This window comes from Hyla sarda, chromosome 4 (genome assembly GCF_029499605.1).
Source record: "Hyla sarda isolate aHylSar1 chromosome 4, aHylSar1.hap1, whole genome shotgun sequence".
Lineage (NCBI taxonomy): Eukaryota > Metazoa > Chordata > Amphibia > Anura > Hylidae > Hyla > Hyla sarda.
This window is the reverse complement of record NC_079192.1, coordinates 100,633,287-100,656,873: the sequence shown is the minus strand read 5'-3', so window position 1 is coordinate 100,656,873 and position 23,587 is coordinate 100,633,287. Positions and strand designations below refer to the sequence as shown.

At 40.7% G+C, this 23,587-nt stretch overlaps 1 protein-coding gene across 5 annotated transcripts in view; it reads right to left on the bottom strand.

The window, feature by feature from the left end:
- The window catches only part of PCSK6 (proprotein convertase subtilisin/kexin type 6), a 229,009-nt gene that overhangs the window by 46,782 nt on the left and 158,640 nt on the right, over positions 1-23,587 (bottom strand). For 4 of the 5 annotated variants that reach the window (XM_056571778.1, XM_056571779.1, XM_056571776.1 and 1 more), the window contains 5 exons: positions 15,472-15,644; positions 11,117-11,329; positions 6,019-6,119; positions 4,806-4,909; positions 3,240-3,357 (listed from right to left, as the gene is read on the bottom strand). In XM_056571778.1, the coding sequence (XP_056427753.1) occupies positions 3,240-3,357; positions 4,806-4,909; positions 6,019-6,119; positions 11,117-11,329; positions 15,472-15,644 (709 nt within the window). The remainder of the gene's footprint in view (positions 1-3,239; positions 3,358-4,805; positions 4,910-6,018; positions 6,120-11,116; positions 11,330-15,471; positions 15,645-23,587) is intronic. The other variant, XR_008892408.1, reaches the window with a different exon arrangement.

Genomic DNA, 23,587 nt, shown 5'->3' with positions numbered 1-23,587 from the left:
ATCAGTGGAGACCACGTGGGAACCAGGGTGGGTAAGTATTTTTCATTTTTACCAGCCCCCAGCAACACAACATTTTTGAATCCCTGAATACCCCTTTAAGGTTGACTGTGTTGGTTACTACATTATGTTCCAACAGAAACAAAAACTGCTGCAAGAAATTTGTTTTCAATGTAGCAAAATTATCTTAATAGGTTATTTTTCTCAGTTCAGCCAGAAATATTCACATTTTATGTACTTTAGTAGACATTCTCAGAATATTCCTTACAGTTGTGCAACCTTTATATGAGGGTTACACAAGTCTTTAGCACTGTCCACGTCACTTCCAGCTGTTCAGAGCCAAAGTAGTAGTGCATGGTTTTGGGATGAGAGCACGTGGCCCCATCATGCAAGTTATTGTTGATCTCAACCCATTAAATAAAAATTTCTTACTCAAGTTTTGTGAAAAAATTTGACAATTATTTTGAGGATACTGTTGTCCAAGAACATAATCTTACTGCAATGCAACATGAATTATGTTTAATTTCTATCAATTGTGCAGAGAAGCAAATCTCAACCCAAGGATCGGTTCTACAAGTTAAATGTACTTTCGTCATTAAAGAGTACCAATACACAGATGTCAGGTATTACTGCATGTCAGCACACAGATTTAGAAAAGTGTTGAATACACCATGAATATTCAGTGTCATGTTTTTTTTTGTGTATTTTGCAATTAGCTCAGTTTTGGGAGCACACTTCCCATTTAACTCATTAATCATATACAAGTATAGAGAATAGTCCTGGCCTTTAGAATTGCACCATAGAAAATGTATGGTACAAATTTAGGTTATATTAGGCTATTATGCTTTAGAGTAAACTTTACGTAGGGAAATACTTAGGTCTGCTACTAATGAATTAAAGTAAAGCAAAAATAAATAAATAACTAGCAATAAAATAGTGAAGTCACAATCTATAAAATTGTTTTCAAACATTTTTAAGCAGTGTTGTGTAACAATACTGAGACAGACTAGTACACAATCTTAAACTGTAGCGTACCAAAACAAGGTAAATTTCTTCTTATTTTTAGATACAAATCAAGAACTAACACAGAACTGCTCTGGCAAAAGTATGTCACAAACTTATTAAAGTGGCCCAGTTGAAAATGCCGTCCAACCTGCAGCAATGTTATGAACAGGAGAATATTTCGTTCTGTGGGAAAAGATTTAGTAGAACTGTTCATTTATTTATTTATTAATAAATCCTCTGCTCATTCTTTGTTTCAGAGTTTAGTGGGCGGTTGTATTCATCCAGGGAGGGCTATCACTCAGTCAATGATTAGGACCGCCCACTGGACTCCTACACCTGGAATTGGCAGAGGTTTAGATAAATACAACACAAGTTCTACTGAATCTTTTTCCCAGAAATATGCTTATAGATATAGAACAGGATGAGCTTGAGCATAACATAATTCTCATAGATTGGATTGCATTTTCAACCAGGTTCCCAGGGTTGTCTCATGAAAACAACACCTGTCAAGAGATATGGACATTATAGAGTGGGGAACTCCTCTTTATGTGCCACAATGGAGAACCATGGGGATCCATTTTCCCTGCTGTAGACAACCCCCTTGCATTTGTACAAGGGGTTATCTTCACAAGACAACCCTTTGATGGGTAATGCCTAGATACCATCTTTACACTGTATTAATAAGCTATTTATTCTTGTATATATATATTATATACATACACACACACACACACTCCTTTATGATGTATGAGTAAGCAGGGAACCTATTTGCACTGTACTTTATTCCTTCAACACATCCAAAATCTAATAAAAAATGACCGCATTTTCTGGATATGGATGAACAATCGCAAATATGACTAACAATATTACAGCTGGCTCAAAATCTGGTTTATAGAGCATCAGAATGCAGAAACAACATTAGGCAGGAGAAAAGTGATGACAAGAGAAACCAGAGGAGGGAGAAGGGCAGATCTGCAATCTAAGACTCAGAGTAACAAAATAATATTGTGTTAACCCATCAGTGTCAGCAGTATTTGAACAGATTGCTGTACGCACACATTACCAGGCGACATAGTATGAATGCGGCTTTCACAAATTTCCTCGGAGGCTCAAAGCTAGGACTGACAAAATTACTCAGATTAAAGGTAAATATTTTAGTGAATTCTCAGGAGAACTTCAGGCATTTCATAGCACAACCTAATCGACGGAGGTTGAAAACAGCACTATATCTAAAGGCAACAAACACTACCGCTCGAGCAATCCAAGAGAGCTGGAAATGTCAGGCTTTTACCAATAGAAGAATGAACCAATGCACCCGGAAGTCTAGAGGAAAGTATGACCACAGGATAGCAAATTATACATTCCTAGAAAACATAGTGAACTATCCATTATCTTCCAAAAAGAACTGCAAAATTTACTGCAACCAAACAAAGCAGTTATGTCCTATCTATTGCAACAGGTTGTCACTTTCCTATGACAATTTTTCTATACCCACCTAAGCATAACCCTTTTTCTTTTGAGATTCAAGTTTGGTAGCAGGTGCACATATTAACATGACAACTAAGATATGGTCACCAAAAGTGACCCAACTTAAGTAGGTATTTAGAATTTTGTATTCTACATTTTTTCAGTCTTATCAATGGTATCATACAGTGGTGATAGATAGAAAGGCTTTAGTTCTAAAAAAAATAAAAAAATTAAAAAATTAAAAAAAATCCAGATATGTCCACCAAATCCCTCAAATAGCCAAAGAGTCAAAGGATAACATTTCTAGTGCTTATTTATATGCACCACTTACTGCACACAGAATAATTCCTGTTTTTAGTAAGCTCTTCATAATGTTTGCTGAATGTTATCCTTCAAAATCTATGGCTTAGCGCTTTCTAACAGAACAGCATAGTCTGAAGAGAGTAAATGTAGCTCATGAAATTGAATTGTGTGGCATTTTGTATATATTAAAAACACACACTGTTTTACCAGTAGCAAAAGAAATGAGACCACCCAGGGTTGGGCCCCACTCTGTAGCCATCAAAGCCACTACAATATTAGGAGGCTAGCAGCTACAATACAACAAGAAAAAGGATACTATGGGTTTATTCACATGGCAGACAGCCTGATCTGTTAAAACGTAGCTCTCTTGTAACACTGTATTTCCATCTATCTATGCAGCTCTGAAAGACTAAATAAAGCAGACCTTATACAAATATTATAACTACATATTGATATTTCCATTTTACCTTGGCCGTCTGTCTGATGCTCCAACACACACGTGTTGAGGTGGCACAGTCCTCCACTTCTTCGCCTCTACCACCATTGCTTCGGCATCCACCAATCCAAAGCCATAAAGATGGCTGACTGAAAAAAATAAAAGTCTGACAATTTCTTTTCCTAGACTATAAACACACTGAACAAAAATAAAAAATGGGAGATACTAAACGTTTTCTTAAAATGTACCTGATCTTGTTAAGTTTTATAATCCTCCCAGTTCACTGACCCCATCATGATAAACCATCCCCTGCCTTTAATTTTTTAGTTTTCTACCTTGATATTGCTCTGTACTTTCTGCAGAGTCCCAGTCAGATTAATAGACTAGGAAGGGGCGTTCCCCAGCAGGCGTGACATCATCTGAATCCATACAGGGGAAAACTTCGTCCCTCAATCTGCTACACAGAGCAGTTCAGTGTAAGATGGGCTATGATTGGCTGAGGCTGCAATCCTCAACCCCCCCCCCCCCCCCCAGCACTCCAGACTGCATTTCCTGATTTTGGACTTCTGCCAGGCCAGCAGGAGTCCAAAGTCTTGCAAAAGATGGGGGGAAAATGTGCTCTAGATAAGAAGGGAGACAACTAGTGGCAGCTTTGGAGTGTGGAATTTGGAGTCAATAGCAAAAATTTGTTTTAATGAGGGCCCACTTAAATTTGGTTAAGGCTAAGTGGATGTATCATTGCAATTATTTTGTAAAGTAGCAAAAAAAAAAAAGGAAAATAATTGTTCAGTTTTTGCCCAAACTTCAGCTCTTATGTGATTTTTTTTTTGCCATTTTTTTCTATCACTTGCCGAGTGGACATTGCCAAGCGACAAGAGGGTGTTTTGGATGAAGGGGGCATGGTCACGTCCATTCTCCAGATTTATTGCAATTTACATAGGAAAAGCAGCGCAAACTGCTGTTGAAGTTTCTGCTAGCTAAGAGCTAGTGGAGATTTCAGCATGGGCAAACAGGCTTGCTAGATTTAAGTAGCATTGTCCGCCTCTACATTAATCCAGCAAGCCTATGCACTGGGGGAGGCTTGATAAATGCCGTTTTCAATATGGTTAGAGGAAATCTTCACTCTAATGGATTCTTGAATGGAGCACACACTTATGGAAAAATTAATAAAATATATTATGCAATGTTGCTATATGTACATCCAATGGCTATGAGAGAGATTGTCTTCTAAAAACATAGCTGTATTCAATATCCTAGGCACCTGCAGCAGGCCAAGGAATGTGCAGTGCTCTAGGTTTTGAGTAACTGAAGCCGGCTGCGCTCGCTCTGACCTGCTCAGAGGCCACACATTGAGAACATTGGAAGCATTAATGTTTTATCAGCTGAGACATGTGTAACATGAACATGTTCACAGTTGACTTATGATAAATACGCCTGTCTTAAAAAATTTGGATCACATTTTAACCAACTGGATTGTACAAAGGACTGTCCTGAAAATCATGCTAAAACAAGAGGCCAAGACAGGATACATATTAGATAGAACAAACAAGGCAAGGAGAAGAAAAGTATACTATGAAATCAGCTTATCGTTTCTGACCTTTACGTCCAGCTCCATTTGTTCTCCAGTCTGGGGCCCTGAGATGGACAGATCGAGAGGTCTTCACCAGTAAATGCTGGACATCTCTCCAGTTTAGTATAGGGCTTCAAAAAAGACAGTTCAATGTTTATTGCCAGAACTAAGTAATCTTAAAAAAATTAATCGCAGATCACATGATCAATCTAAATCAATTTGCCAATCACTGATGGATCTCTGATGATCCATTGTCTAGTCCTCATTCATGGGATGCAGGTCTGTTGGGGTGTAAAAACCTTTTCAACTACAGCACCCCCCCAAAAAAAAAACGCAGAACAACTTTACTACAAATAACCAACTTGGGATGGTACGGCATGAATCTTAGGCACCGCATGCAGCATGGACCATTGGGGGAAAAAAACAGCAACAGATCCAAAGTTCCACTGTAGGGCCTGTTTTAATGCATGTGACGGGTACCAAACATTGTACATCTCCACAGAAGGGTAACTCCTGCTCTACCCATATTTTTGAATGAGTTTTAAAGAGAATATGCATCCATTTATTTTCTTAAAGTAAAGACTTTTATTTCACTACTCCAGTGGTTGTTTCTCTCTTTCTGCACCATATCATTAAGGGCACCCCCACATACCATAAGACCAGACAGTTTACAGGGTATTCCCACTAGCACCTATACCATATGTGCAGCCCCCCCCCCCCCCCCCCAATGTACCACCCCACACGGAGAGTGGATTAACTCTGTGGAAGCTCTTGTACCAGTGTGACCCTCATGACAACAACCAAGGCCGGTGTAGGACAACAGGTCCCAGCCATTCTTCAGATTTCTTGGTCCAGTAATCAATTGGATGAAGTATGCTGAATGAATTTTGAAAGATGCAAGTCGCAAATAAATCAACTTTACTGTTATGTAACTGATTGTTTTTAACAAAAGTTGATGTAAATTATTAACTTGCCATGATAAAGATTTTAATTGTAAATAGGATATAGGTAAAGTCAGTGGTCCAACACCAACCATCACTAAACTCCCAAATTTCATGACTGGATTACAGCGGGCAACACAAGTGATTTATGCCTCACTTGGTGGATTAGGGTGAATGGGTGGTAGAAAAACTTTGTTTATATAATAGCAAGGAATTAACTAATCCTTATGGCAAAAATAGTCAAATATAAACTAATCTACTGGATGGTTCATACGAATATCTTGATGCTACAGACTTACTTTGCTTCCAATGCCAGCGCAACAACACCAGCCACCATAGGAGCAGAGACTGAAGTTCCAGTGTGATCATCTGTGCACCTCTGTCGGAGATCCGTTGTGACCTACCAATTGAAATTTGTACAATTAAGCTGCTAAAGGTAAAATGTCAGCTATAAATTACTCAGGGTTTCTGTCCCAAATACAATGCTGTTAAAAAAAAAAAAAGTTATTTTAGTTACTAGCTGCCACCTAGAGCAAATTTAAGCCAAATCGTAATCCCAGAAAACATTCTTTTCTCACATTAGTTTGGATTTTATATGGCTAGGTAGCCCTTTTTAGACCATCTAGTAAGACAAGTCCTTTATGCTACAGGTGTCTTCTAAACTACTAGTTGCCCAACTTAAAAGTAGAAATTGCACCATTCTTAATGGGTATTTCCCTCTTGACAGGAGTGTGGCTATGTCTTAAAATGTACCAGATGGGAAGTCCCTCATCCCTTCCAGTCTTCTTGATGTGGCAAGAGGTGGTTGGAAAGCCAAAAATATAAAAATAAAAACAAAGCCGGCTGTTTTATGAAGTGCCATAACTCGTATTGAAGTTAACGGGAGTAACGTAAACATTGTAGTCTAGTGCACCGCCCTATTTCCGTTACTCCAGATTGAGCAAATAATGTAGCTTGTGGTGCTGCCCTGTTTACATTAACTCCTATGGACTTTAATGGTAGTTGTGTAGTCTGTGTAGAACAGGCTATGCGTAAAAACTAGAGCTTCATATTAAACTTCTATTTTCTACAGCAGTCATCAATCGTTTTCTATTTAGTTACAACATACTGGCACCATGGATTGCATCAGTAGCTACTTGGCTGCATTCTCAAGACCATTGGCTGAGCCAGTGTATATTCTCTGGGTGTTCTGCTAAGATTACAGCTAGGAAATACAGGCAAATTGGATTTCCCAGAATGCATTGCAAGGATCATGGATAATTTAGTCAGCAAGAGCCAACGTTACCCATCTGTGATTAATACAAACACTAATGACTGCACCTGTTCGTGTTGCGATACATACTGGGTCCTGCGCAATCACGGTCTATGCATTTTTTTATAAGTGATGTGGCAAACTTGTGCATTTTCCCGAAGCCGAATGCTTCCAGCCCAACTTCAGAGCGATGCATAAGACTTATTTCAGGAGGGTTTACAAAAACACCTCTAGTTTCATTAATGATTTAGAAGGTGGCTCCGGTTATTTTGGAACTCACGCTGGGTTTTTCTCTTAGGGCGAAGTTGTGCCTTATGAAATATAAGGAATCACACCGCATATTAAGTGAGTACAATTACAGCACAGGTTTGACAAGAAAAGCAGTCAAGTATTTGCTACCCTTTCCTCTCAGTACTATTAAACTCATGAATCCTCTGCAATGGTAACAAAACAAAAACATTAAATGGCTAAGTGCTTTCTACTCTTTAAGCCTCTTTTAATATATATGGAGCACATTTGAAGGCGAGACATTTATCTGAAGCCATAAATACCCAGTTGAAGGCTGAACCTGAAATACCAGGTACATTAATTACGGCCCGCTCTCGCCAGCCTTCCGCCCAATTAGTGAGGCACACAGTCTGGAGCGCCCGTCCTTTAATGTCTAAATGGAAATATCTGGCACAGCCCTGAACACACTTCAGAAATAGTAAATGGGTAATTAGATGTCAGTCCAGCCGCAAGAATATCGAAAGATAGATTGAGAATCTTTTCAAGTCATTAACCAAGTGGTAAAAATAAATAAAAAGTGAAGAATTTCCTTCTCTATAATGTCACCACTTGTTATTGCCATGCTGTCTGAGACTCCGTGCAACTAAAGCACGTTCTGCCCTTTCTCAGCGTCAAATGGGAACTGGGTTTTACATCAATGATCAATTGCTGCAATGTGCACAAAATAGATATCCAACTAACAAATTATAATCTGAAACCTGAGGAACTTAAAAGGTTACTACACCTAAATCTGAAGGTTGCCTTACATAAAAGAACAAATACTGCCCACTCAGGATCGGAGATGGCAGATTGACTGAACGCTCTATTGGCTTTGAAGGTGACACTTAAATAGTTTACTACCCTGCAGTGACATCACTTATGAGTTACGTTACACTGAGGGAATAAGGGTGGCTTCACATGTAGATTTAGCCTTTGCATTTCAAGGCAAAATCCACAACTATTCTGTAAAAAATACTGGAGATTTGTAAACCTCCACAGATATCACCCAATACGTATGGATGGGGTCTTGAAAGCGCCATTCATACCTACTGAAATTTATAGAGTCACTTTTTTGTGCAACAAATCTGTCACATCTGAACATTTATTTTTGTACCATACATACACATTAGTACACAAACATCCTTGACCTCGTACAGGTAAAAGTGTGTCACCCATTTACACCACAGAACTGTAAAACATGTAATCTCTTAAAACGGGCTACCCAGGAAGAGTATATACAGTGTATATCCTTGCAACTATATTTTACAGGCACCCAATATAACTAGAAATTATACATTTATCTCCTTTTTCTAATATCCTTCAGAGGACTGTCTATTTCCAACCATCCATACTCTACATAGAGTTCAGATCATTATTTTTTTTTTTTAGCAATGCAAATAAAAATAAAGGGAACACTTAAAGAGGTACTCCGGTGCTTACACATCTTATCCCCTATCCAAAGGATAGGGGATAAGATGCCTGATCGCGGGAGTCCCGCAGCTGGGGACGCCAGTGATCACGCACGCGGCACCCCGTTTGTAATCAGTCCCCAGAGCGTGTTCGCTCCGGTTCCGATTACGGGCTACCGCAGGGCCGGCGGCGCGTGACGTCACGCCTCCGCCCCCGTGTGATGTCACGCTCCGCCCCTCAATGCAAGCCTAAGGGAGGGGGCGTGATAGCTATCACGCCCCCTCCCGTAGGCTTGCATTAAGGGGCGGAGCGTGACGACACACGGGGGCGGAGGCGTGACGTCACAGGCCACTGGCCCTGCGGTCGCCCGTAATCAGACCCGGAGCGAACACGCTCCGGGACGGATTACAAACGGGGTGCCGCATGCATGATCACGGGCGTCCCCAGCTTCGGGACTCCCATGATCAGGCATCTTATCCCCTATCCCTCCATCTGCTTGCCAAAGGTAGCCTGACTGCCATTAGGTACTGAGACGTGATCCTCAGACCCCTTGTGAGACTATATGCTGGTGCAGTTTGCCCTGGGTTCCTCCTAATGCAAGACCTCATGTGGCTGGAGTATGTCAGCAATTCCTGCAAGAGGAAGGCATTGATGCTATGGACTGGCCCGCCCGTTCCCCAGACCTGAATCCGATTGAGCACATCTGGGACATCATGTCTCGCTCCCAGACCTGGATGCTTTAGTCCAGGTCTTAGAGGACATCCCTCAGGAGACTATCTGCCACCACAGACTGTCCACCTCATCATCAGGAGCATGACCAGGTGTTGTAGGGAGGTCATACGGGCACGTGGAGGCCACACACACTACTGAGCCTTATTTTGACTACTTTGAAGAACATTACATCAAAGTTGGATCAGCCTGTAGTGTGGTTTTCCACTTTGATTTTGAGTGTGACTCTATATCCAGACCTCCATGGGTTGATAAATTTGATTTCCATTGATAATTTTTGTGTGATTTTGTTGTCAGCACAGTCAACTATGTAAAGACGGAAGTATTTCATATGATTAGGTCATTCATTCAGATCTAGGATGTGTTATCTTAGTGTTCCCTTTATTTTTTTGAGCAGTGTATAGGGCACCCTTGGTTCCAGGGCATATGATAATAGTAACAGTACAAAACACTAATGTAGGAAAAATGAGCATTATACAAATTAACTTGCCAACTGACACAGAGGGGAAAGGGCCTTCCCGCAAGAGCTTACAATCTATAGAAGGAGATGGGAAGGTGAGGTGGGGACAGCAGGTCATTTGTGAGCAGGTGGTAAAGTGGCCATTCATAGTAGGGTAGGGAGTTAAAACGGATGGGAGAAGTGCGGACCAGGGGAGAGCATAGGTGGAGGTCTCGAGATTAGGCGAGGGGCGGTATCAGGAGGTCAGGTTAGAGATGTATGGAGCGGATAGGTTGTGGATGGCCTTGTATGTCATGGTGAACAGTTTAAATTGAATTTGTTGGGCAATGGGTAGCCAGTGAAGGGATTGGCATAGGGGAGAGGCAGAGGAAAAGCGAGGTGAAAGGTGAATTAGTTGAGCAGCAGAGTTGAGGATGGAAAAGAGGGAAGCAAGTGTTTTTATTGGAAGGCCACAGAAGAGGATGTTGCAGTAGTCCAAGCGGTAGATTATGAGCGCATGTACCAACAGTTTAGTTGAGTCGAGAAGGTGAAGGTAAAGGCGACAGGCAGTGGAGTCTGGATGTGTGATTTGAAAGAGCCAAGCCAAAGGTGACCCCAAGACAGTGGACTTGTTGGGCTGGAGAAAGAGTAGAGCCACTGACTGTGATTGATAGACCAGGTTTGTGTAGGTGTGTGTGTGTGTGTGTGGCCGGGGGGGAGTTCGGTGTGGTGGAAATTATTCATTCAGTTTTCTCCATGTTGAGTTTGAAAAAGCGGGAGGAGAAGAAGGAAGATCTAGCTGACAAACAAGCATGAGAGTGGGAAACGCTGAATGTGTGGTTTGTCAGATATGAGGAGATCCAGTGGTCTACTATGTCAAAGGCAGAGAAGAGGTCGAGAAGAAGGAGAACAGAGTATTGGTGAGAGGCTTTTGCAGTCAACAGATCATTGGCCACCTTGGTTGGTTTAAGTAGAGTGGTGGGGACGGAAGCCAGATAGCAGGTGGTCTAAGAGTGAGTTGGATGAGTGGTGAAAGGACAGTTCAAGGTCATGATGTTCAAGGAGTTTTGAAGCAAAGTAAAGAAGCGAGAAGGGGCAGATCGATAACTAACAGGGGTTTCCTATCATGGTCATCAGAGGTTGATCCCCAGCTTGGAACCCACACTATAAGCCAGTACAAGGAAGCACTAAGAATCCCCAAATTCTGTTTTATCATACATGGTCAGCCATTCCATTAATAGCCACTGTAATATAATGTTATGTACTGTATTAGTTTTATATGTATTACAACGCAACTTACTATTTTTCGCTCATAAAAGGCACCACTGCTGTAGGTAGTAGCCAAAGTAGATGCACATTCTTCCAAGTACCATGGTTTGTATCCATTTTCTGTGGTGCTACTGATGGATATTGTATAGATACTGTTGGTATATCCATCACAGGAGCAGTAATCCCCTTCTCGACCACCATTTCCAGATGCCCAGACAAAGATAGAACCCAATCCTTTACGACCCTATAAAGCCAAAACATATCTTTATGTCAGTTTGACAAAACACCTTTTAGGCACCCACTGGACAAGATTTGCCTCTGTGGTGGTGTATCAGTTTTATGGCTATATGAATATTTTATTTGTAAGTAGTATCATCAGATGCTTTAAAAAAAAAATGCCCTTAAAACCTGCTATCAACTATGTCCCACAAGTGCAAACTATTAATAAAGGAGTGGCAGAGAATACTGATGCCTTGTGGCGCAATGCCAAGACTTTGTGGGCTACGGATGAATTCTAGCTCTGTACAGCTGTAGCATCATTCTCCATTGAGAACAGACAACTTGGGACTCTGATGGCTTCCCTAGAACCTAAAATAATAGCCGACCTGGGCGTCTCCCCTTTGTGCATTATCACATCGATATAACATGCGACAAGTGTGTAAGCTGTTCACACCCTTACCATATGGACTCATGTAATGGAAAATTAGGTTTCATTTAGTCATACCATAAGTAGAAAAAGACCATTAGTCATGTAGTTACTTCTGCGCCATCAGGATATAATAGCTACTCACTAGGTGGTGTAAGCTAGCTCTAAACAAGGACTATAAAACAGATTATTAACTAAAAAGCTTATGAAAAGCTTAACACTTACATCCTAAATACACTCAAAGAAAAGTATAAGTTAAAGTTGTTAAACTCCTAATAAAGCTTCGGATTTAAGTTTAGTAATGTGTCTAAGGTTGGGTGTATATGTGTAAGCAGCGCTGTGGCAAGGAGCAGCAATAATATCTCATTGAAAAATGAAAGCAAATATTGCTATTTTGTTCTCATTGTCGATGTGTGGTTTTATTAAGCGTACCAAGAACTCCTACTTAAAAAATGTTATCTGTATCCTTTACATTTTTGTGCTGCATAACACACTGCCTACTACAACAGTGTCTTGTAACACCGATCTACATTTCTTAAAATCCTTTTAGTTTCACAATTTATTTTTCCTTACAAAAAAAAAAAAAAATGAACTGAAGCAGAGAAATAAAAGCAGATCAATAGATCTGGTAAAATAAAATGCCAACAGGTAAGAGTTTTTCTATTTAGTCCAAATTTTTGTTTTTCAAGTTTATTATAGAGGTTAACATCATTTCTTAGGAGCACTGAGGTCCTGGTTTTAGACCTGGCCAAGAAAATCTGCATGAAGTTTGCATGTTTTCCCCTGTTTTTTTAATGGGTTACCTCCAGGTACTTGGATAAACCTGCTCTGGAGTTTAGCAAGAATTGACTTTGGTCAGAGGGTGTGTGAACTATGGTAAAAATTGTTAGCCTAAAGGGAGAAAGGAATTAGTATGTATGGGGACAACCTCTATACAGTGCTGAGCAGTAAAATGCATTTGGAAGCCTGCAAAATGTTACTCTGAAATGTTAGAAAAACCTGCTAAAGTATTGAAAAGGAAAAACAAAAATATTGAATTGACATTAGTATTCAGACCCTTTTCTCTGAAGCCCTTTTAGCAGCAATTACAGCCTACAGTCTTCTGGGGTATAATGCAATAAGGTTTGAACACCTGGATTTGGGGGGTTTCTGCCATTTTTCTCTGCAGATCCTCTCAAGCTCTGTTAGGTTGAATGGTGACTTTCGGTGAAAGACATTTTTAGGTGTCTCTAGAGACGTTCATCTAGGTTTAAGTCAGGGATCTGGTTGGGCCACTCAAAGATATACAGGGGATATACAGGGGGGGGGGGGGGGGATTTTATCAAAACCTGTGCAGAGAAAGTTGTCCATAGCATACTTTTTTTTAAGACAATTTTCTTTGTTTTAAAGAGAAAACTGTACAACAGGCAGGATATGAGATAGACAATACAAGCTTGACAGCATATACAGAGTAAATATCATAAACTGACCAACAGGCCTCCTACCAATAATGAAAATGAGTAGACGTACATTTGCAAGAGTCATCTGTTGGAAGTCCAAAATGACGTGGTGAGGTAAACATTAATATTACGTGGTGCAGAAGCTCAGTTCATTATTCTAGTAATGATGGAGTCAACCAAAAATATAAATAGCTGTCTGCCTTATTAACAGTGACATAGAAATAAGTCTAACCTAGACTAAACCATACTAGCCCCGTGGGCCAGCACATGAGTGTAACCTGTAGCAACAACATAAAGACACAACCGACAGAGGGGGATACAGACAGACCAACAGACAAAACAAACAAATAGGCAGCCAATGTCCAGAGTCCAGTGCGAGAGTGTTCTTCAAATAGCATCGTAGTAGCATCAGTGGGTGTCATGTAAATAATAAGTACTATCTAGTATAGCATAGCATACTTTTATTTTTCAGAGGTCTTTTTAAAAATGAAACAAGCAATCTGATTGGTTGCTATGGGCAATTTGTCAACTTTTCCTCTGCACCACAGACTTGCACACATAGGCAGCAAAGGGGTCTGAAGAACCTGCATTTTTTCTGCACCTGCCCTTTGGTGCCCTATTGACAGGCATATTATTACATTTTGCTGCGATTTGTACAAAATCAAGGTAAAAATGCGGCAAAAACTTTTGCATTAGTATGAATATTTTTTGTATATATTATCTCTGTGCTGTGACATCACTGTGTGTATTATGCGTTCTGTGACAATGCTTTGTATTATAACTGTACTGTGATATCACTGTGCACATAAACCCTGTAATGTAACATCACTGTGCCTACTAAGCCCATACTGTGATGTTACTATGCATATAAACCCTGTACTTTATTGTTACTGTGCACATTATCCCTGTACAGAAATAATACACACAGTGATGTCACAGAATACACAGTGATGTCAGAGTACATAGATTAAACACAGTGATGTCACAGTACAGTGATAATACACACAGTGATGTCACGTTACAGGGATAATACACACAGTGATGTCACATTACAGGGATAATCCACACAGGGATGTCACAGTGCAGAGATAATACACACAGTGATGTCACAGTACAGGGATAATACACACAGTGATGTCACAGTACAGGGATAATGTGCAAAGTGATGTCACAGTACAGGGATAATGGCTCTAGAAAAGTCCTAAATGTTTCACACTTCTTCCAATTAAAAATGACAGAGGCCACTGTGTTCGTGGAATCTTCAGTGCAGTGGAAATGTTTTTGTACCCTTCTTCAGATCTGTCAGATCTCTACAAGGAGTACTTTATTTTTCTCTGATATACATGGTCAGCTATGATGCCTTATATAGACAGGGCTGTGTCTTTCCATATTATGTCCAATCATCTGAATTCCCCACAGGTGACTCCAATCAAGGTGTAGAAACATCTCAGATAAACGAGGTAAATTGGAGGCCCCAGGGCTAAATTTTAAATCACCTAGCAAAGAATTTGAATACTTATGTCCACGCAAATTTTAGTTTTTTTCTTTGTAATAAATTTGCTAAATACTACAATTGGTTTTCCACAACCTCATTATGGGGTATCAAGTGCAAAATGATGGGGGAACCATGTTTTATTTTAGCACATGGCCTCAACATGAGAAAAAAAAAGGGAAAGGGTCTGATGACTTTAGAATGAATTGTATGTTGACTAAAGTAACAAGAGAAAAAAAAAACACCAAAAGAAAAAGCGTGCACTACATAGCTAACAATGTTTTTTTTTGTTTTTAGCTCCAATAAAATGAAACATAATGAAGGCTCTGCTCATGGATGCCATAAGAGTGCATGATCTGTTGCATGGTGGCCATCAAGTGCACAGGCTTTTGCTGGTGGGTCCTTAATTTCTATTCAAAAATGATGCATCTGCAGGAGGCTCATACTAGGTGTTATGTTAACATCTGTGTTAAACACTAAGGGTACGTTCACACATGCATTTTTTGCTTCAGAATTTCTGATAATGATTTTCCTACTGTGAACTGATTTTCCTAGGTGTGAACATACCCTATGGCCGGGTTCACACAACAGAATTTCTGCACTGAATTCTGCATGAATTTATAGTCAATTCACCTCAATTAAATTCCTGCAGCAGAAATTCTGCTGTGTGAATGGGACAGCAGAAGTGTATTGGTAATAAATTCATGCAGAATTTTTATGCAGAATTCAGCTCAGAAATTCTGCGGTTTAAATCAGTAAATATTGCTACTATCCCATAGATATGGGAGAAAATTGGTTTCGTATATCACCTTTTTTATGCCATCTTCAAATGCTTTTCTGGCTAGGGGACCAGGTCCATCTACAGTCTTGCCATCATCATCAGGTCCCCAACTTGCACTGTAGATATCAATGTAGTCTGGTCGGATACCCAGCGACTTTGCTTCAACAACATCGGTCACATCTCCATCTAACATGCGGATTCCTGAAAGAATGAGAAAAGTTGCCTTTTTTTCTGCTGCTCCATAAACCAGTGCATACATTAAGTGACTTCTCCTCTTTCCCATAAACTGGTATGAATCATTTTATAACCACCATTTCTGTCCTCACAGAGGATGTTCATGAATTTCCCCACTTCCATATCACTGCCCACTTTTACAAACTTAATGATGACCTATATTTTGGCTAGGTTATCAATATCAGATAGGTGGGGTGTAACACTTGACATTTGTTGTTCAGCTGTTTGCCAGAGGTGTCTGCGTTCACAGAGAACAAAGCCTTAAGCAAACAGCTGATTGGGCAGGTGCATGGTGTTTGAATCCTACCGATCTGATATTTAGGACCTATCCTGAAAATAGGTCATCAATAAATTTAGTCCATATAGATAAATATATATACAGTGGTCCCTCAACATACGATTGTAATTCGTTCCAAACGGACCATCGTTTGTTGAACCCATCGCATGTTGAGGGATCCCTGCCGCTCCGGACCGTCACCGCTCCTCACCGCTGCCCTGGATGTCACCGACGCTCCGGTAAGGCCTCTGCTTCCCCAGCATCCGCGCTCTCTGTCACCGCCATCATGTCGCTACGCACGCTGCTCCTATTTGATGACGGGACGGTGTGCGCAGGGACGTGATGACGACGATTGAGAGCGCCAACGATGCAGGGGATCCTGAAGAGGACGCATCGGAGCCCCGAGGACAGGTAAGAGACATCACTGAAGCAGTCAGCGCTGCCGGATAGCCGTTTATGCGATGGCCCAGACATACAAAAGCATCGTATGTTGATGCTGCCTTCAACATGCGATGGCCTCCGAGAGGCCATCGCATGTTGAAATTATCGTATGTCGGGGCCATCGTAGGTTGAGGGGTCACTGTATAAACATACAAAGAAAGCACAGAGGCAGAGTGTCTAGCACTGTCCCTTTCTAAGGTTTTCCAATTAATGTGTGAACAAATACACATGACTGCAGACAGTGAATGGTGTCAATCTTTGTGGAACAGGGAACAAATAAAATATACTTTCAGCATTAGCAGGAAGCTCCTGTACGCCTTTGTTTACAAATTGTCAGTCAAGAGGCACAGAAAGCTGGGCGTCAACCCCCGAAGGACCTTCAATGACAGCCAAATGAGTTGCATATCTGCTTTCCTAGAATATGGGAACAACTAAGAAACAAGTACTGAGAATTTTTAATAGTTCAACAGTAGAGGACAACTTAAGGACTATGGATGTGTATTTTATTTTTCAAGGGGGGTTGCAAGGCATCATAACTAAGTTTTCATGGGGAACAGATACTCAGAAATAAATGTCATTTGCGTTTAACAGCCTTTATTTCACAAACCCAAACACAATTGTTTTCTGTGTCAAAAGCAAGTATTTAATATCTAAAGCGGAGTTTTATAGTTCAGCATCAAGATAAACTGCAGCTTTTTAAAAGGCTTCTGCAGGATAACCAACATCATATGATAGGTCGGGGTCCAATACTAAGCAAACCTGCCGATCAGCTGTTTGCCACATCGCTTGCATACAGAGGACCGACAGCGCCTAATATTATGGAGTGGCAGTGCTGGATTATTTCAGCTCAGCTCCCAGCTTGATGTGAATGTATTAACCCAGTATGGCCACTACACAATGTACGGAGCTGTCTGATTTTATCTCCATTCACTGTATGCAAACAAAATGGCTCTTCTATCAATGGGGTTCAGAGTGTCAAACCCCCAATCAGTTACTGAATGCAACTCCTGTAGAAGGGCTAAGCTACATGTTCCAGAGGGACCAGAAATATTTTTTGCTATATGCCCTTTTATCCTCCATATATTTTGAGCCACAATACCTGTCAGTGTATCTACATTTATACCTATTTTTAAAAATCAAGCCTTACATATACAATAAGATGGATGAAAAGCCAGGTTTTATGAATTGAAACACAGAACAAATACCATAAATTGGATCCCTTTTTTCTTTCTGTAAAGAAGGTACAATATAGTGAATACACTTTTCCATCCACTTCCACTTCCTTCCAGACAAATCTGGAACTGTAGGTGCAAGCTTAGGGTGTCCATGCATATGACAGAGTTTGATGGCTGTACTATTGAACAATAATTTTACAGACTAGGTTATACACGTTTTAGACAACACACGTGGTCAAACAGCCCATACAGCTATTGTATTCTATTGTTCACCATGCTGCTATAGTTTAAGTGTGGTGGCATTAAACGGGTTGTCCAGCAAATCAACCAGTGTAGGGTGTAAAAAAAAAAGTATAATAATGAAGATCTGTGCAGTATGGCTAACAACATTAGTTACTTATCAGGTGAACTGTCTGACTTGTAGCTGTGACATCCCATCAGACTCTGCTCAGTCCCTGATCACACATATCCCCCCCCCCCACATATCTGCTGAGGAGCAGGCCATTGACGTGGAGAGACGAGCAGCATATTACAGTACATGACATTTTAAAGCAGCAGGAAGCCTCTCCGATACGACAGCAGTGAGCCTGTTCTGTTGGATGCTATTTGGTGAAAGGCTTCCTGCTGCCTTAAAATCTAATGAGCAGTGATATGAGCTTCCCCCTTCATATGAACAGTCTGGTCCTCTGCAGATAGGAGGGGGGAGCAGGGACAGCGCAGACTGCTTTTAGAAATAGTGATGGGATGTCAGAGCTACAAGCCAGACAGCTCAGCTGATATGGAGGGATCTGTGAACTATGGCTAATAACCAGGGGCAGACACAGACAGCAGAGGGCCCTTGTGCAAAGAATGTGCCTGCCCCCCCCCCCTCCCCCGCTTATACGTCAATTGTTCAGAACCCCCCCTTCATATGTAACTTACTCAGCTGGACCCCCATATGTCACTTGCTCAGGGGGGGCCCCATCCCATATCAGTTACTCAGGAGGACCGCCCCTAATATCAGTTATTTATTATGGCCCCCTTAATGCAGCAGCTCATTCAGGCCCCCCACATAAAGTAGCATAGTTTCCCCACATTAGGTAGCATAGCCCAACCACCCTCTCTCCTCTCAGGTGGCGGCCCAACGAGTGCCATCACTGACTTCCTCCTGCGCAGGTAAGTCACTTGAGCAACGTCCCTCGTCAGACCTGGGTCGGCCGGCTGCAGACTCCCTGGGGGTAAAAACCAGGCCTGGAAATTATTGTATACCAGCCCCACAGCATTGTGTCATTGTGCCAGGCAACGGCTGCCGAGCACAGGCGTATCACTTTAAAAGGATAGAATATTATATATATATATATATATATATATATATATATATATATATATATATATATATATATAAATATATATTATATATATATAAAGAAAAATTTACATACACATGTATACACACACACGCATACCTATATAAATGTGTATATACACATCTCACAGAAGGAATACACCACTGCTTCGCAAAATGTTTCAGTAAAATGGTGTCTGTGTCCAAGACCCAAGTAGACAAATTCAAAAACTAAAATGGCCCAAAGTTTGAAAAAAGGTTCTATGTAAAAACCCAGTATACTGAGACCAATATTACCAGTATACAAGGAGAATCATCATCACCATATATATGACCATCATACTTTTACTGACCAAATCCTGTGTTAAGACAAATATTGCCAATAATACCAGTATACAAGAAGGAAATATCACCATAAATACAGTTACTGGCAAAATCCTGTATATTGAGATTGATATTAATAATGCCAGTATAAAAGGGACAAATAATACCGCCACACCATGACCACTACTACCACAGAATGACTAATATCCCCACTGAAAATAAATTTACGCAAAGACCAAGGTTTACCTTGTACAGTGATCATATACAGGTAGATACCAACACTACAGAGGTGCTACAGACTATACAAGTGCTGACAGTTACATCCAGAGAATCACAGGTGACATCTTTGTTCAGAGCAGTTCACTTTTACTTTTCTTCTCCATCAGTTCTGGGCATCATAAAGACTTCTCCCAGCCAGAACTGGTCTTTGCAGAATCTGCCAGAAACATTTTAGGCTTCTGGTTTCAGCACCATCCACGCTACTATACAAACTAGCAATCAATTTTGTCTCACATAGTAATAGTGCCCCCATATAGCAGTTAGGCCCCCTTTGTGCACCTATACAGTAGACAGGCCCCCATGACATTGAATGCTAGAGTGAGGCAGCTGCGGCCAGTCCGTGCTACTTTCCACATTGTGCAGCAACATTATATTAGTAAGTTGCTTTATTATACTTTTTGACATCATAGACAGGTTGTTTATTTCATCAGACAACCCCTTTAAGGCCCCCCCAAACACTTCAAAAATCAGGATGGTGATATATGTGGGGCTCTCCTGACTTTTCCACAATAAATTATGCCAGGATGAGAAAAACTGGGCTTGTTCTATTATTACGCAATTTTTTGTTCTCTGAGAAATAAGCCATTGCCATATGTGAGTGACAAAAGCACATCCCTCCACTCTCCATGCCCTCAGCTAAGCATATATTATATATATATATATATCCTTATGTATATTTAGGGGGGGAAGAGAATAGATAGTTGTCAGCCAGTCGCACAGCCTATAACTATTATAGTGTTTGGTCTATTGAAAAGAAAAAAAACCTGACTAGCACCAAAAAAAAAAAAGGTGACAGTCACCTTTGATGGGTTAAAGTTGCGGGTTAAAGTTGCAGAGAGCAGTCCTGATGCACCTCCTTTATTACCATTGCTATTATGTTTTTACCAGTCACAAATATGTATCTCACGGTATTATTATGGAAATTGACAGCCCCTACTCAATTCCTTCAAACTGTCAGTCATGAATAGGAAAGTGCTGGGTGAACAAATGGGCTTTTACATCTCCGCCTGTAACAAATAAATACGGTAGTTATTATTGACTATGAAGGGCACTACAGATTTGCCGTTGTTGTTGATTAACAGCTGGGGGCAGAACTTGGGGACAAATCAGTTCAAGACATTCTAAAAACAAGAATTCCACGCTGTAGATAAGTGGTCTATTACTCTGTCTATCTGAGAAATCCTTTTAATCCCTGAACATGTATAATTTCTGAGATGTTGAAGAGCGTATAGACATGTAAATCAATGTCCTTGAGTTGCCCTCATCTGATAAAGCTGTTCTAAAGTCTATTCAGTTGTAATTTCTGGGAAAAGTAGGCGACAAATAAAATGGCCTTTATTAAAAGCTTCTCCCAAACTGAACAATATATTGAGTGAAGGTTATACAAAGTGGGGTTGTCTGCTGCAGAACTGGCAATTTGAAAGTCCGGCATGTGAGTCTACATTTTTCTGCAGGGACCACTGCACAAGAAGTGTATGGCTAGCCTCCGCTCTTCTCACCAGAGTATCCAGGATGACAAGAGGTTCTAGTTATGCAGTCATACAACTCAGAGCATTACAGTCTAATTTATAACAAAAAAATATATATATATAAATAAATTTAATAAAACACAGACATTTCAAAAGTATAGAACAGGCCCTTACCGATCTCTAGATTGCAGTACACTTCACTTCCCAGCACAGTGCTCAGTCTCATTGTAGGATACAGGCTCATAATAAATTGTATGGAGCCTGACAGACTAACTAAGCACCAAGCTGGGGAGTGAAGCGCGTAATCACCAGAAAAATGTGTGGTAGCCCTTGGGGGGGGGGTGTATAGTAGTGGGGATGTTGTATTGGTATATAAGGGGTTAATGTTAACCCTATAGTTCTTGACGCCAGGCTGAGGGCTAGTATGCTGAGGTAATTCTCCAGCCTATCGCCGCCCTTCCCAGTAACGATAGGTGCATGAAATGACTGAAGGTCCACAAGGAGCTTTGACTTGAACAACTTTACTTAGGTGCTTACGGTACATCCAAGGCACAGTAACAGTCCTTATATTGCTCAGTGACTGACAGTTGTTGTGGACCTTGAGGTATTTAGAAAGTCTCTGAATTTAGGGTAGATATTGCAGATCCGTCCGGATTTAGGGGTTAGATTAGGTCCGGTGATGCTGCAGAGTGTCTGGGGATTGATACACTCTAGATTTAGCATTGATCAGCCGTCGCCGCAAGGCTCAGGCCTAACCCACTGCGAGAATAGCTGCGCAGGTCCTTCTCGGTTGACAGCCCAGGAACAAGAGAGAAAATAATGTCCGCCGCTCCCTTATATGGGCAAGGGCGGGGTGAAACTGATTGGTCCGAATACCTGTCATTCACTCGTACACAGAATGATGGGATTGCATACGTCATAGGGACCTCCACAGGTCCTCAAGCATAAATACCATAGAGTTCATCTAGTCACGTGACCCGAAGGTCCTGGTACGCTATGCGCAGGTAATTAACTATTCATTTACGTTTATATAACTATATTTACATAAACCTTGCATAAGTTACTGGTTTACTAGATGGAATAGAGGTGACAAGGGGTAGACTATACAACATGGACCCCTACGTCCTAGGGACTCTGGCTATGGGGACCCATACACATAAAGGGAACGCATAGGATGTGGTACCGGGACACCACAAGTGCACACAGTGTAAGGTATCCAACTATGAAAGCTGTTCATATGGTCCCTAAAAAGATGTTTACAGTGGAAAACACGTAGCAATCGGCTGCAGGAAGAAAGGTTTATGTGGATACAGGTTTCTGAGTGAATGGATGTGTCTGCCCAATGATGTAATGGTATTCTAATGGGCAGTTGTGAAAACGGCCTGTGAGGACTGATTTATCTCAAGTGATGCATGAGAGGACTTTGATAGGTTTCAAGTGACTACAGCCACCATATTAGGCCACATGATCAGGAATAATGGACACTACAATATAAAGGGGAAGACCATGTAGATTGAGAGCTAGGAATAGGCAATAAAACCGGAGATGGAGAGGAAAGAGGTGTTAAAACTGTCAAAACTGATAAGAGGAAAGAAAATATGAACACATTAGCTGTATGTACACTAATGCCAGGAGCCTCACTAATATTACTGAGGAATTATTAAAGTTGGAAAAAAGACTGACATAGTGGGGATAAGTGAGACATGGCTGAATGAGAGCAATGACTAGGTGGTTCATTTCCAGTGTTACAGTCTGTTCAGAAATAAGCGTATAAGGAAGGGAGGGAGGGGTTTGCTTAAATGTAAAATCCTGTTTTAGGCCCATTCTGTGAAGACATAACTGAGGAAAATATGGAGTCTATAGGTGGAAATAAGGGGAGGGGGTAATAAAAATAAATTACTGATAGAGGTTAATTATAGGAAGCCAAGTATAATGGAAGCAGTAGAAAACATAGTAATAACTTCACCCTTCTTTGCTGATCTATCTATTGGTCTTATTAGTATGGGGGACTTCAACTACCCCTATACAAACTGGAAAGCTGAAACCTGTAGGTCCAGAAAAGGTAACAGGTTTTTGGCAATAAAGGACAATTACCTTTTCCAACTAGTGCAAAACATATACTATATACCCCAAAATTAGACACTACTTCCAAAATAATATTCAAAATTTTATTAGATACATATATAGTAAAAACAAAGGTTACATAAGATTTTATTATCTTACGATTTTATGATCACAGCTGGAAGTGCATGACAGGTAAGTATATGGTAAGTAAAGCAACAAATACATAGACGCTTTATAAAAAATATAATAAATAGTTACAGAGCAGCTAGTAATATGGTCAATATATAATGTAAACTATTCATATAAGGTGCATAGTGCATAGAAACTAGCTAGCATATATCATCATGTAAACAAACAACCCGGAGTAAGTAAGTCTTACCAGTCAGTGCACCAGCCCCAACATATATTTCCCTCAAACACCGAATCATCCTCTAACCCCCCCCCCCCCCCCCCCGCAGACAAAGGCAAATACATCAGTGGTGTACATTAAAAGGGGCATAGATGCACACAATGGCCCTCATTTACTTAGAAAATCGGGTTGTAAGTCTATCTTGCTT